The 14,889-nt window shown below is 44.8% G+C and overlaps 1 protein-coding gene across 7 annotated transcripts in view; it reads left to right on the top strand.

Moving 5' to 3' along the window:
* frmd4a (FERM domain containing 4A) overlaps nucleotides 1–14,889 on the top strand; it is a 773,221-nt gene that overhangs the window by 393,114 nt on the left and 365,218 nt on the right. The window contains exon 1 of one of the 7 annotated variants that reach the window (XM_072563051.1): nucleotides 9,034–9,311. The exons of 4 other annotated variants lie outside the window; for them this stretch is intronic. In XM_072563051.1, the coding sequence (XP_072419152.1) occupies nucleotides 9,153–9,311 (159 nt within the window). In that variant the 5' untranslated portion in view covers nucleotides 9,034–9,152. Of the gene's footprint in view, nucleotides 1–9,033; nucleotides 9,312–14,889 lie in introns of those variants that run through there. 2 more of the 7 variants (XM_072563054.1, XM_072563052.1) reach the window with 2 other exon arrangements.

Below are 14,889 nucleotides of genomic sequence, written 5' to 3'. Positions count from 1 at the left end.
CCTCGATCTTTACAGTTTGAAACAATTCCGGGGTTCACCAGAGACTCGGTGAGTGGAAAAAGCAGCTCACCCGAAACTGAGCCACAGAAAACAAGGTTCCAAGTTAATCTTGTTGTTTGCCCTGTGTGCATGTACATAGGAGCAAGGGCTGGCCTTTCAGCCCCTCGAATCTGCTGCAGTTTATAATAAGATCCTGGCTAATCTGCTGGTGGATTATACAGTTCCATTCATCCCTCTCCTGTTGGACTCCTTTTGCAAGTCAAGAATCCAATTCAGCTTTATGAATATTTCATGGCCCAACTTCCCCTGCTGTTACTGAATCAGAATCATACAATCCCTACAGTATGGAAGCAGACCGTTCAGCCCATCGAGCCTGCACCAACCCTCTGAAGAGCATCCCCTACCCTGTCCTCTTAACCCTGCATTTCCCATGGCTAACCCTGCATACTGCAGACAACTTATCGCAGCCAGTCCACCCTAACCTGCACACCTTTGGTCGCTCACACAGATACGGGGAGAATGTGCAAACTCCACACAGACAGTCACCCAAGGCTGGAATCGAAGCTGGGTCTCTGGTGGTGTGAGGCAGCAGTGCTAACCACTGTGCCACTGTGTCTGGGAGAGAGAGTCCCACAGACATTGCTGCTTGAATTGGAGACTCCTGATTTTCAAAGTCTCCCCTAGTTCAAGTCTCTCCCAAAAAAAGGGAAGATGCTTTCAGCATTCACCCTGTCAAGTCCCCCCAAGATATCATTTCATTCCGAGCATCTCTCCACTCCCCTGGATACAGCATTACATTCCATGAAAAGTCTTTTTTCTCACATCGCATTTGCTTCTTTGCAAATTACTTTAAACCTGTGTTTTCTCAATTCTCGGTCCTTTTACATGGGGGAGACAGGGTTCCCCCATCCATGCTTTCCAGACCCCTCATTAGTTTGCAAATTCTCCCAAATCTTCCATTGGGCTTTTAAAAAATTCATTCATGGATGATGTTTATTGCCCATCCCTAATTACCCAGAGGGCAGTTAAGAGTCAACCCTGTTGTTGTGGGTCTGGAGTCAGATGTGGGCCAGACCAGGTAAGGATGGCAGATTCCTTCCCGAAGGGACATCAGTGAATCAGACACGGTTTTCCCAACAATTGACAATGGATTCATGGTCATCATCAGATACTTAATTCTAGATATTTTTTATTGAATTTAAATTGCACCATCTGCCTTGGCAGGACTCAAACCTGGGTCTCCAGAAAATTAGCTAAGTTTCTGGATTAATAGTTGAGCAGTAATTCGAGCAGCGGCTGCCTCCCCGAATCATTTGCCTTCATCAAGGAGAACAGTCCCAACCCCTTCAATCTCTCCTCTTAACGGTAGATTCTCATCCCTGGAACCATTCTTGTAATTCTGTTCGCTGAGCTGGGAATTTGTGTTGCAGATGTTTCGTCCCCTGTCTTGGTGACATCCTCAGTGCTTGGGAGCCTCCTGTGAAGCGCTTCTGTGATGTTTCCTCCGGCATTTATAGTGATTTGAATCTTTCGCTTCCGGTTGTCAGTTCCAGCTGTCCGTTGCAGTGGCCGGTATATTGGGTCCAGGTCGATGTGCTTATTGATTGAATCTGTGGACGAGTGCCATGCCTCTAGGAATTTCCTGGCGAGCACCCGAGCTACAAATCTTCTCCCAAACTTTGAACCATTCTTGTAAATCACTGCACCCTCTCTGACCACAACAATCGGTGCTGGGTCCTCTACTTTTTGTCATTTACATAAATGATTTGGATGCGAGCACAAGAGGTACAGTTAGTAAGTTTGCAGATGACACCAAAATTGGAGGTGTAGTGGACAGCGAAGAGGGTTACCTCAGACTACAACAGGATCTGGACCAGATGGGCCAATGGGTTGAGAAGTGGCAGATGGAATTTAATTCAGATAAATGCGAGGTGCTGCATTTTGGGAAAGCAAATCTTAGCAGGACTTATACACTTAATGGTAAGGTCCAAGGGAGTGTTGCTGAACAAAGAGACCTTGGAGTGCAGGTTCATAGCTTCTTGAAAGTGGAGTCGCAGGTAGCTAGGATAGTGAAGAAGGTGTTTGGTATGCTTTCCTTTATTGGTCAGAGTATTGAGTACAGGAGCTGGGAGGTCATGTTGCGGCTGCACAGGACATTGGTTAGGCCGCTGTTGGGACATTGCGTGCAATTCTGGTCTCCTCCCTATCGGAAAGATGTTGTGAAACTTGGAGGGATATTGCCAGGGTTGGAGGATTTGAACTATAGGGAGAGGCTGAACATGCTGGGGCTGCTTTCCCTGGAGCGTCCCCTGAGGGGTGACCTTATAGAGGTTTACAAAATTATGAGGGGCATTGATAGGATATATAGGCAAAGTCTTTTCCCTGGGGTGGGGGAGTCCAGAACTAGAGGGCATAGGTTTAGGATGAGAGGGGAAAGATATAAAAGAGACCTAAGGGGCAACGTTTTCACACAGAGGGTGGTACGTGTATGGAATGAGCTGCCAGAGGAAGTGGGGGAGGCTGGTACAATTGCAACATTTAAGAGGCATCTGGATGGGTATATGAATAGGAAGGGTTTGGAGGGATATGGGCCGGGTGCTGGCAGGTGAGACTAGATTGGGTTGGGATATCTGGTCGGTGTGGACAGGTTAGACCGAAGGGTCTGTTTCCATGCTGTACATTTCTATGACTATGATATCCTTCTGATAATGTGAGACCTAGAACTGTGCAGAGTTGTCCAGCAAATGTTGAAATATTATTGTCCAGGTTCAGCATCCCCACCTTGTTCCCATTAATAGAATACAACGAACAAAGAAAATTACAGCACAGGAACAGGCCCCTTGACCCTCTAACCCTGCTGCATACTGTCCATTCTATGAACAGCTCTCTCTAGCTCCTGTACAGCATCCAGGACAACCTTCAATAGTCATCTGAAAGGACAGGAGGTACTGCCCAGCAGCACCTTCCCATCATCCTCCAAATCCAGTGGCTAGAATGGGGTTGAGTTGCAGCATCCTCTACCCAGCTGCCATGCCCAATAAACAAGGCACCATTCACCAAAGCTGGCTCTGCTGGGCAGTGAATGCCAGTTTGAGAACAGTGACCCCAGACTCTCAAGTGGCAGTTCCACTCAGAACTTGAGTGCAGCGGGACGGTGGCACAGTGGTTAGCACTGCTGCCTCACAGTGCCAGAGACCCGGGTTCAATTCCCGACTCAGGTGACTGACTGTGTGGAGTTTGCACATTCTCCCCGTGTCTGTGTGGGTTTCCTCTGGGTGCTCCGGTTTCCTCCCACAGTCGAAAAATGTGCAGGTCAGGTGAATTGGCCATGCTAAATTACCTGTAGTGTTAGGTGAAGGGGTAAATGTAGGGGAATGGGTGGGTTGCGGTTCGGTGGGTCGGTGTGGACTTGTTGGGCCAAAGGGCCTGTTTCCACACTGTAAGTAATCTAATCTAATAATCTCTCCCTCCCCAACATCACGGGAAGACTTGGAAGACACATTGGAAATGTGCTGTAAGCATCTCTGAAGAGGTCAGCCCCTGTGCCTCCACTCCACAGGACTGACAAATCCCCCTTTGAAACAGAGGGGGTTTATTCAGGAAGGTACCGGCCCCCTCAGGAAGATGCAGGGGTGAAATCGAGGTGTTGAAGGGACTGCACAACCGTTCCCTCCCCCCACCTCAACACCCCATCACTCCAAACTCTCACCCCCCACCCCTCTGCTGCCCAACCGATGGGGCAGTCCGCACATCCTGGAATGGACTCCTTAAAGATGACAACAACCATCTAGTGGATCTCTACAAGCTGCTCTCCAACACTGAGGACCACAAGTATTGTATCGGTTTTTGTCAAAAAATACAAATGAGAACAATCATAGAATCCCTGCAGTGGGGAAAGAGGCCATTTGAGTCTGTAGGGACCCTCCATCCTCCCCAGACCCCATCCTACGCCCATAACCCTGCATATCCCATGGCTAATCCACTCAGCCTGCACGTCCCTGGACTGTGGGAGGAAACTGGAACACCCAGGAGAAACCCACACAGACACAGGGAGAACATGCAAGCTCCACACAGACATTCACCCGAGGCTGGAATCAAACCTGGGTCCTTGGCGCTGTGAGGCAGCAGTGCTAACCACTGAGCCCAGGGGTGAACAGAAATAATTAACAGAGCTTATGCCATAACAGAGTGAAATAGTTTTGAATAACAAATACGTTGGTAGATATCGACATGAAAACGAATCACATTACCTCACACAGGTATTCACTCAGACATTCTGTTGCTTCTCCAATTGTCCCTGTATTGGCTACTTTTTAACTGACTGTAATTTTATTATGTATGAAAACAATTCTGATTGCCAATTGCAGCCAACCCTTGACTGTTATTTCCTTGTGAATAAATGGAAAATATTCATGGACTGACATCGATAACTGGGAAGCATGTCTGGAAATAGCTCCCAGCCTGACATTGCTGAGGGTTTGGGAGAATACCCAGAATAGTACAATCTAAGCAATTTAAGAGACTTTCGGGGATTATTTGTTTATATCACAGGACCTTCTGGCTTCAGGGTTACCAGATTCTTTTTTTGGAAAAAGCACAGACACTGATGGAGCTCTCAAAACATTTAGCCTGAACAGTTCATCTTTGAGGTCACTTTGTTCAAAAGTTTCCCATGTGTCAAAATGACAGCAGCATGTAAAAAGGGAGCACGGGAATTCTGTCAAAGTTGGATGTACAACTTGGGAGATTCATGCTTTCATTTAATGCGGTGATGGTTTGGATGTGAGGTGCAGAGGTTGTACAGGTAATAACCTGTTGTAGGACCTATCAAGCTGCTGTCTGGTGGGAGTGATCTGTAGCGGAGAATGGCCGGACTTGGATCAGAATGATCCCCAATACAAAGCAGTTACTCTGTGACATGCAGATGGAAATCACAGGAGAAGAAGGAGCTGTTAAGTCTTTTGAGTTTGTTTCCATCACTATTCAGTGAGATTATGGCAAATTTCTGAGCTAAATCCATGCACTCATCTTCACCCTACCTACCTTTGATACTTCTGGTTAAAATCCTATCAGTCTCCACTTTAAAATTTAACAATTGACTAAACATCGGTTGTCTTATGCAGAAGGGAGTTCCAAACTTTTCAGATATAAGAAGTGAAAGCAGAATAAGGCCAATCAGCCCCTCACTCTTCCCTGCCCTTCTATAAACTCATGGCTGAAATGCTCCAGGCCTCAACTCCTCTTTAGTGCCAGGTCCTCATAGCCTTCAACTCCCCAACATTTCAAAAACCCATCTCCATCCTCTTCACATACGTTTGGTGATCTCGCCTGCACAACTGTCCAGGGCAGAGAATTCCAAACATACACTCTCCTCTGGGAGAAGACATTCCTTTACAAGATTCCCTTTGACCTTAGTTTGAGACACCCCTTCTAGTGGAAACATCTTCTGAACATCTTCTTGTCAAGGCCCCTCAGAAGAGAGTCATAGAGGTCTGCAGCACAGAAAAGGCCCTTCAGCCCATCGAGTCTGTCTCAATCAAAAACAAGCAGCTAACTATTCCCCTCCTGTTTTCCAGCACTTGGCCCATTGCCTTGTATGTTTCAATAAATTCACCCTTTATTGTTCTAAACTCTAGTAAATAAAGGTTTAACTTTTCTTGATAAGTCAAGTTGATGAGTTTATAAGTGCCTCTCCTTGTTACAATTCACCGGTAGTTTATCCTGTTACCAAACAGGCTCATTGCAGGAAGGAAGATTGGTGGCAACACTGTACCCTAAGGCTTCCCTGGCATTGGTTGACTCATATGACAATCAACATTGTGAGGTAACATGAATTAGAAAAGAGTGAACAGACTAGATCTCACCTTTGTTGAAAAGACGATGCTGAGAAGTGAGCTAACAGAGCTCTGTAAAATGATGAGAGGTGATGATAGAGTAGATATGAAGAGATTGTTATCAAACAGTGTGGTACTGGAAAAGCACAGCAAGTCAGGCAGCATCCGAGAGTCAACGTTTCGGGCCTAAGCCCGTCAACAGCTTTCTCTTGTGGAGAGGAATCAAACCCTCAGCCATTTCCCAAAGGACAAGAGGCAAGAAATCCATCGGGAATTGAGAAGAATCCAGAAGGAAAAGGCCTATGGCATGCTTGCCTCATTGGATGGGGGATTGAGTATAAAGATAGACAAGTTGCAACATTTAAGAGGTATTTGGATGGGTATATGAATAGGAAGGGTTTGGAGGGAAATGGGCTGTGTGCTGGCAGGTGGGACTAGATTGGGTTGGGATATCTCGTCGGCATGTACATCTCTATGACTCTATAACTGTAGTTAGGCCACACTTGCAATATTGTGTACAGTTCTGGTCAGCACACTACCAGAAGGATGTGGATGCTTTGGAGAAGGTACAGAAATGGTTGACCAGGATGTTAGCTGGCATGGGAGATTTTAGCGATGAAAAAAGGTTGGATTGACTGGGTTTTTTTTCACTGGAATGCAGGAGGTCTGGGACGACCTGATAGAAGTTTATAAGATTGTGAATGGCATGGAGAGAGTGGATAATATGAGGCTTTTTTCCCCAGGGCGGAGGGGTCTATTACCATGGTACACAGGTTCAAGGTACGAAGGGGGTAGTTTAAAAGAGATGTGCAAGGCACGTTTTTCCCACAAAGGGTGGTGGGTGCCTGGGACATGCTGCCAGAGGAGGTGGTGGAAGTAGATACAATAGCAGCATTCAAGAAGCTCCTGGACAAATACAGGAATAGGAAGGGAATAGAGGGATATGGATCCTGTAAGTGAAGACAGTTTTAGTATGGAAGGGCAGAATGTGCTGGCATAGGCTTGGAGGGCCGAAGGGGCTGCTCCTGTGCTGTATTGTTCACTGTTCAGAGTGGTGAGAATATGGAACTGGCTGCTGTAGAGAAGGGTTGAGGTGTGGAGTGTAGGATTATTTAACAGGAGGCTGGAATACCATCTGAGGGAGATGAGACTAGACAGTCCCAGTGGGAGGTGAGAAAGGCCATGAGGATGCTCAAGTGAAGAATACACAGGAGCGTGGAATGTTTGGGCTGATTGGCCTGTTTCTGATTGATACATCAGTCAGTATGAGGCTGAAGATTCTGCTCAGTGGGCAGCGGGTTTGAATACAGTTTCAGAGGGCTCAACACACAATTCAAAGTGGACTGCGGAGTACAGTGTGGAGATAGGATGCAAACTGAGCTCACTCAGGTGAATGTGAAAGATCGCATGGTCACTTCCCTGATGAAGAGTGGTGGAGTAGTTCCCTGGTATCCTGGTCAGTGTTTTTGTTTCATTAAAACCTATAAAAAAATGGAAACACAAAAACAGAAATTATGATTTCCAATTAAAACTTTAATCTTCTTGCATGCAATTATTTGTCTGCAGCAGCAACGATTTCCAAGAGGTAAATATTAATTCTACCACCAGTGATTAATAATAAAAGAGAAGATTTGTACAACTTGAGATCAGAGTTAACGTTTCAGGTGACCCAAAATGTTAACTCTCATCTCTCTCCACAGATGCTGCCAGACCTCCTGAGTTTTTCCAGCAATTTCTGTTTTTGTTTCTGATTTCCAGCATCCGCAGTTCTTTCAGTTTTTATAACAAAAATAGATCCACTGGTCATCTTGTTGGTGGGAATTGCTATGTACAAATTGGCTTTGCTACATCACCACAGTTCATTGAGTGTGAAATGCTTTGGAAGGTGTTGTAGCTGCTAATGGCGCTGTACAAATCTTCTCTTTTATTAATCACTGGTGGTAGGATTAATATTTACCTCTTGGAAATCGTTGCTGCTGCAGACAAATAATTGCATGCAGGAAGATTAAAGTTTTAATTGGAAATCATAATTGGTTTATGACACTATGATAAAAAAAACCTTCAGTAAGCAGTGCACATACACTTGGAAAATTGCACACTGCATATTCTCCACGGTAAAACAGATTGACGATTGATCACCAGATAATACTGACTGTCTCATGCACAGGTCAACTTTGTTTTCACAAGAGAAAATCCTCCCTTGTCTAAATCTGCTTTCTAGGCAGAAGTAGGTACTGCAGATGCTGGAGATGAGAGTCAAGATTAGAGTGGTGCTGGAAAAGCACAGCAGGTCAGGCAGCATCTGAGGAGCAGGAAAATCAACATTTTGGGCAAAAGCCCTTCATGATGAAGGGCGGCCTGACCAATTGTGCTTTTCCAGCACCACTCTCGATCTGCTGTCTACCACAGGATGTGGATGGAACAGAATAGTTTAGTTTTAACTTCTGGTTATCTTAGTTTTTGAAGCCAGTGACCGTGTTCAGAAGTGGAATTCTGTCAGTCCATCAATTTTGACATTTCCCAAACTATTGAAATGACCATGAGGTGTTACATCGAATTCCACTTCTGAACATGGTCACTGGCTTCAAAAGCTCAGAAAACCAGAAGCTGAAACTAAACTATTCTATGTAACATTTCATGGCAGTTTCAATATTTTCGGAAATGTCAAAATTGTTTGGCTCACGGGAACAGGAAGCAGATGATGAGTGAATGCAATTAAGGAATTAGTTTCATCAACAGAGCTGTAACCTCTTAACAGTGAAAGCAATATGTCATTTTATGGTTATCTTGTATCGAGATTATTCAGTTGGCCCTGTTTTACTGGGGCTCAGTGTATATAATACACAGCACTTTGTGCCATTGACCCAAAGCAGCAAAATGGAATGTCAAGGGAATTTTGGCAGAAAAACAACGCTGAGAGTTAATTTTTCCCGAGACACAGTTCTGGCAGTCAAACAACCAGCTGATCCTATTCAAAAATAAAACAACGTGAACACTGGGAGTAGCCCTTTGTTTATCACAAGAGACTTGAATGAAGGCTTTTTCTCATCTGTGTAATGTGAAGATGTATCGCTGGATCTGAAGTTGCTCTGAGTTTGGTCCTTTTTGGACAGCACACTCTGAGGTCTCTGAGGAGCACTCCTTCTTATGGGAAGGAAGAAAAGTTACTGTTGGCTTCATCCCTCTTCCTTTGGCTCCAGGAATTGCACCGAACACAAAAAAAAGGCTGAGAGTGTGGTTTTCAGTTTGCAGTATTGACGGGGTAGCAGCACTCAAGAGAATCATTTTGAACTCCACGGGGTTACATTTGCTGATGCAATGGCGACAGTTCTGTTCAGCTTTGAAGACTTGCTGTATAACTGGGATAGTCTGGTCTGGAACTTTACGGCCCGAGCTCTGAGGAATTGGCGCTTTGGTAATCTCCGTGCAATCCAGCTGCTCCTGAGACCATGGTGTGTCTCTCGAGGTGTTTATCAGGTGGGGAAATTCACTTTGTTACTGGTACTCTGGTGGCTGGCTATGCTCTCAGATCAAGACTGTGGTTTATAAACACAGCACAACTTCTGCCCTGGATACCCTGGTTCTTATTTATTGAAAGGAACCTGGAGTGAGTTTTAAGAATTAAAAATAGCATATCTTGCATCAAGTTCGTTTGAGGCAGGGGGCTGTGTTATTGAAGATACAGTCTGCTTGGGTTTATTTTACATTTATTGTCTTGAAATTAGTTTCCACTGCAATGTAAAGGACTTTAGCATGTAAATACGCTCTTTAACAGAATCCACCTCCTCCAGTTTGAAGCCAGATGGCCAGCGGTGATCAAATACACAGAGAAAGCTAAGCTGTTTCAGTAAGTTGACAGGCTCTAGTGCAACTTTTTGTTAACCACAAATCCAAGGGGGTTGTTAATAGAGCAGCAGAAAGCTGATTTCAGAACCTATCACACCTCTGCAGGTAACCCTTCTCCATGCCTTAGATGAGGGCTGGGGACAGGGGCTGTAATCCATGGCTTTGGGATGGGACGGTGCTGTTTCTGATCATTAGGAGTAGGACAAGTAATTCTGCTCCTCTCCACTTCCCATGAGTGTTTGAAAAATATGGATTGAAACCCCCGCCCACGACAAGTATGTATGCATTTCTCTCCCTGAGGAAAGAATATTTCTCTCTGCTGGAGACGAGTAAACAGTAGGAAGCTAGGACCACGTCGTGTTTAGCCAGATTGGGGCATCGGCCAGAGTAGCATCTACTCAAGTCTTTGTGACGCTAGTTTTCTGAAGAGTCCAAGAAACAGACATCAAGCCCCTTAGACACACGGAGCGGGGCTGAATGTATGTTAATTGGCTGAATCCAGGCGAACGATTTTGGTTTGAAATTGGGTTTCATTGCAGCCACTTTACATCCTGAACAAAGGTACAGCAAGGTTCTCTCTCTGTCCCCTGGGTGTTGCCCCAGATTCTATTTCATTTGAAGCTTTGCGCCTCCCTGATTATATACACTGCACTCAGAGCAGCGCCCTAAGCTGAATTGTTCTCCACACAACAATAATATTGAGAAATTGAAGTGTGGTGCACTGAACCATAGGAGGGACACTGGGTTCTGTATCCTCTGTTTTCTGTGCCTTGTGGGATAACACAGAGTGCTGGAGAAACTCAGCAGGTCTGGTAGCATCTGTGGGGAGAGGAACATTTTGAACCCAGTTGTCTCTTCTTCAGAACCAGCTGTTTTTCCATTTGAGATTGAACCTCTGATAAACATACAATGCTTGTAAAATACTGACAGTAATTCCATTGAAGATATCCAGGAGATAGTCCCCAAAAGAGGAATAAATAGCACAGTAACTCAAATGGAAACACAAAGTGAGAGCTTCATCCACCATACAATAGAAGCAAATGGGTTTCTCATCCACTGGTGGATATTCTACTGAGAAGCTGACTTTGTTCAAATGATAACCTTAGACCTGGTCTTCATAGTTCCACATTTGCAAGTCTTTGTTTTTCTTCTAATCAAGCTGAAACAAGTGAAGAACCTGTAAATTCTCCTGAGAATATCAGAAATCTAGACAGTAAGATCCCAGTGGTTAGCCCTGCTGCCTCAGAACACCAAGGACCGGGGTTCAATTCTATCCTCAGGTGACTGTGTGAAGTTTGCACATTCTCCCCGTGTCTGTGTGGGGTTCTTCCGGGTGCTCCATGTTCCTTCCCCAGTCCAAGGATGTGCAGGTTGGGTGGATTTGTCAAGCCAAATTGCCAGTGGTGTTCAGGGATATGTAGGCTAGGTGGATTAGCCATGGGAAATATAGGGATATAGTAATAGAGTAGGGGTGTGGGTCTGGGTGGGATGCTGTTCGGAGGGTCGGTGTGGACTTGATGGGCCGAAGGGCCTGCTTCCACACTGTAGCGATTCAGTGATTCTATGATCTGTGGAAGGAAGCAGAGAATTTTGAAATTTGAATGCTAAGACATTTGCTTAAACTTCTGCATTCCTGAGACAAATGAAGAGATGTTTGAATTTGCAAGAGCAAAACGAGCTCTTAAAAACAATCATCTATGAAAGAAAACATCAATATTTTGGGTATTTGATCAAAGCTGAGATGCTCCGGAGCTGGTTTCTGAGGGTAGAGTGCCAGCCAGCAGAAAGAGAGCCTGACCTTCGTGTTGTTGGGTAATGGATATCACGGGGTTGGTGGGGGTGGGGTGGGGGGCAGCATCCCAACTGAGTTACGGGGGTGGATGGGGCAGCACAGCCAAGTGCCACCCTGAGAGTGGATCTCCCAACAGGGGCAGATGTAGGATGCTGATGGGAGTGAAAGGAACAATGTTATAGCCAGCAGTGAACTCCATGCACTGTCCATGGGCCATATCCTCTCGGGTCCACATACTATTGGTGGATGTTATCTCTGTTCTGTCCCCGTTGCTGAATCTGAGCTGCTCCTCACCTCAAGCAGGTCAGCTCAAACTGTTTGCTTTATGCTGCTGCTCAGCGATAGGGGTATGGAACTTCAGTCTAGTGGACAGTTATTTATATGGTGTACCCCCACCACCCCGATCCCATCTCAGACGTACAGAGAGAGAGAGAGAGAGAGAGAGGAGGCTTCCATTACTTCAGTCATGGCTGGATTCATTGTTATGTCATGCCCCCTCTTCCTCGATCACTCTCCCTGATCTCTGCACTGCTCTGGGTCTGGCCTCGCGAGCATCTTCAAGTCTTTTTGTTAATTGTTCCTTCTCGAGCAGCCACACTCTTATGTTCAGTACTTCCCAAACCTGTATGATCCTTCACAAGATGATTGTTAAAATCCACCTCATTGCCCAAGCTTTTGATCGTCTACCATAGTGACTCGTGTTACGTTCAGTTTTATGATGACCGTGTGAAGGTGGGGGTGAGCTGCCTTCTTGAACCATGATGTAGTCCATGTGCTGTAGGTAGACCCACAATGTCCTTAGGGAGGGAATTCCAGGATTTTTACCCAGTGACAGTGAAGGAACAGCGATATATTTCCAAGTCGGGATGGTGAGTGGAGGGGAACTAGCAGGGGGTGGTGTTCCCATGTATCTGTTGCTCTTGTCCTTCTTCATGGGAGTGTTCATGAGTTTGGAAGATGCTGTCTAAAGATCTTCGGTGAATTTCTGCAGTGTATCGCGTAGATAGTACACACTGCAGCTACTGAGCATCGGTGATGAAGAGAGTGTATGTTTGTGGATGTAGTGCCAATCAAGTGGACTGCTTTGTCCTGGATGGTGTCAAGCTTCTTGAGTGTTGTTGGAGCTGCCCCCATCCAGGCAAGTGGGGAGTATTCCATTACAGTCCCAACCTGTGCCTTGTAGATGGTGGACAGGCTTTTGATTGGTTTAACACCAATTGGGTGATTTAGTTCGTGTGTCAGAATGAAATGTTTATTCTTGTGAATAGCAAACCAGAGAAATGGCAAAATACATTTTAAATGCAGAGTATTAACTCTCTGAACAAGTTTTTGGAAAGCACTTGCAATATTGTTTCAATAAAGACAGCTGGACTGAAAAAAAAGTCACAGATTGATGTCCAAATCAGATAGTTGAAGTAAGGTTTGGCTTTAAGGTGTTTTAAATGGGAATGGAAGGAGTGATGCTTTGTTTCTGGGCTAGTGGGAGTTTCAGCAGGTCCTGACTGTAAGCGGGAATAGTTACAGAGGATGGAAGCTATTATTGTTGAAAATGTGGGAAATAACAAGATTCACAGAGTTCACCACTAGTGCAAGATGTTCTGTGAGTGAAGTCAACTCCAAATATATAAAGCAGTTTAATTATGTGGCTGGATCGTTAGATCCTGTCACGCAAACTTCAAAAGCCTGTTTGGTAAGGTCTGGATAATGTGCACAATGTTATAGAGTCCCACTGATTTTCCGAAGCATGCTGTTTTAAATGGCAGGAATGGAGTTATAATCTGGATCAGTAAGATCTGGGGTTTCTGAGACAGAAAGAACAGAGGTGATGGCGTACTGGTATTATCGTTGGACTGTTAATCCCGAGAAAAAACACAAAGGACTGCAGGTGCTGGAAATCAGAAACAGAAACAGAAATGCTGGAAAAGCTCAGCAGGTCTGATAGCATCCGTGGAGAGAAATCCGAGTTAGCGTTTCAGATCCAGTGACCCTTCTTCAATTGCTAATCCAGAGACCCAGGTCATATTCTGTGGACCTAGATTTGAATTTGAATGGACTTTAAATTCAATAAAAATATGGAGTTAAGAGTCTTAATAGCGAGCACAAATTGGGGAAAATCCATCTGGTTCACTAAATGCCCTTTAGGGAAGGAAACTGCCATCCTTACCTGGTCTGGCCTACATGTGACTCCAAACCCACCGTAATGTGGTTGATTCTTAACAGCCATCTGAGCAAATTAGGGATGGGCATGGCCCACCTATCAAACATCTCATGCATTGATAAAACAAAAGAACAAATCCTGCATTAAAACAGTCAACATTTAGGAAGGTTTGTTCAGGAAACAGCAGCTATAATATGGAAGATATGTAACATATATGTTTCTGAATGAGTTCAGAAATTATCTCTTTAATCGTTGTACAAAATAAGATCATCCTCAGGCTGAAACTGCATTTGTTTGAACTCAACAAAATAGGTGATTGCCATTTGCTGATTCATTTCTCAGGTCAGTGGTTTGACCAATCAATGTGATCCTATCCGGTTTCAAATTTAAATAAATCCTGGCAGTTAATTGTCAATCAGCATGTGTGGGTGCATTCTCAGTGATAGTGCATACACCAGTCAGAGTCCACTCATCAACCTGCAATGCTGTCCTTTCATGTAGTGGAAATATATTCTTATTAATTTGCTATTCTTGTGAACTGTCCTGATCGGTGTGTGATGATATGCTTCAACAAAATGTGTTGTTTCTCATCAGTACTGAAATGCTGAGATTTGTAGTTATTTACAAATTTTGCACCTCCTTCAATATTTATTGCTGAGTATAAACTGGTCAGACCTTGTCTGATTTCGATGACCTTGTATATGTTTCCAATTGTCTGGTTTTCTGCAAAGAATATTTTGCAGCACCAGAACTTGTGGAAAGGGCCTTGCTCCGTTTAAATGGGTATGGGGGTGGAAAGGCAGACGAGTGGCATGAGCTAATTATTAGATTCCCTACAGCGTGAAAACAAACCCTTCGGCCCAACAAGTCCACACCAACCCTCCGAAGAGTAACCCACCCAGACCCATTCCCCTACATTTACCCCTGATTGATGCACCTAACACTATAGGCAATTTAGCATGTCCAATTCACTTAGCCTGTGGGAGAAAATCCATGCAGACACAGGGAGAATGTGCAAACTCCACACAGGCAGTCACCTGAGGCCAGGATCGAACCCAGGACACTGGTGCTGTGAGGCAGCAGTGCTAACCACTGAGCCACCATGAAGCAGATTTAACAAGCCTATCCAGCAAGATGGGCTAAATGGCATCCTTCTGCACTGTAACACCTCAGTGAACCTTTATTAGTTCCACAAACTTTCATTTTACACACACACAAACACACACTCTCTTTCTCGGTCTTTCAAACACACACACTCT

This window comes from Chiloscyllium punctatum, chromosome 44, assembly GCF_047496795.1.
Source record: "Chiloscyllium punctatum isolate Juve2018m chromosome 44, sChiPun1.3, whole genome shotgun sequence".
Classification (NCBI taxonomy): domain Eukaryota; kingdom Metazoa; phylum Chordata; class Chondrichthyes; order Orectolobiformes; family Hemiscylliidae; genus Chiloscyllium; species Chiloscyllium punctatum.
Note: the sequence above shows the minus strand (reverse complement) of the source record. Positions and strands in the feature narration are given on the sequence as shown.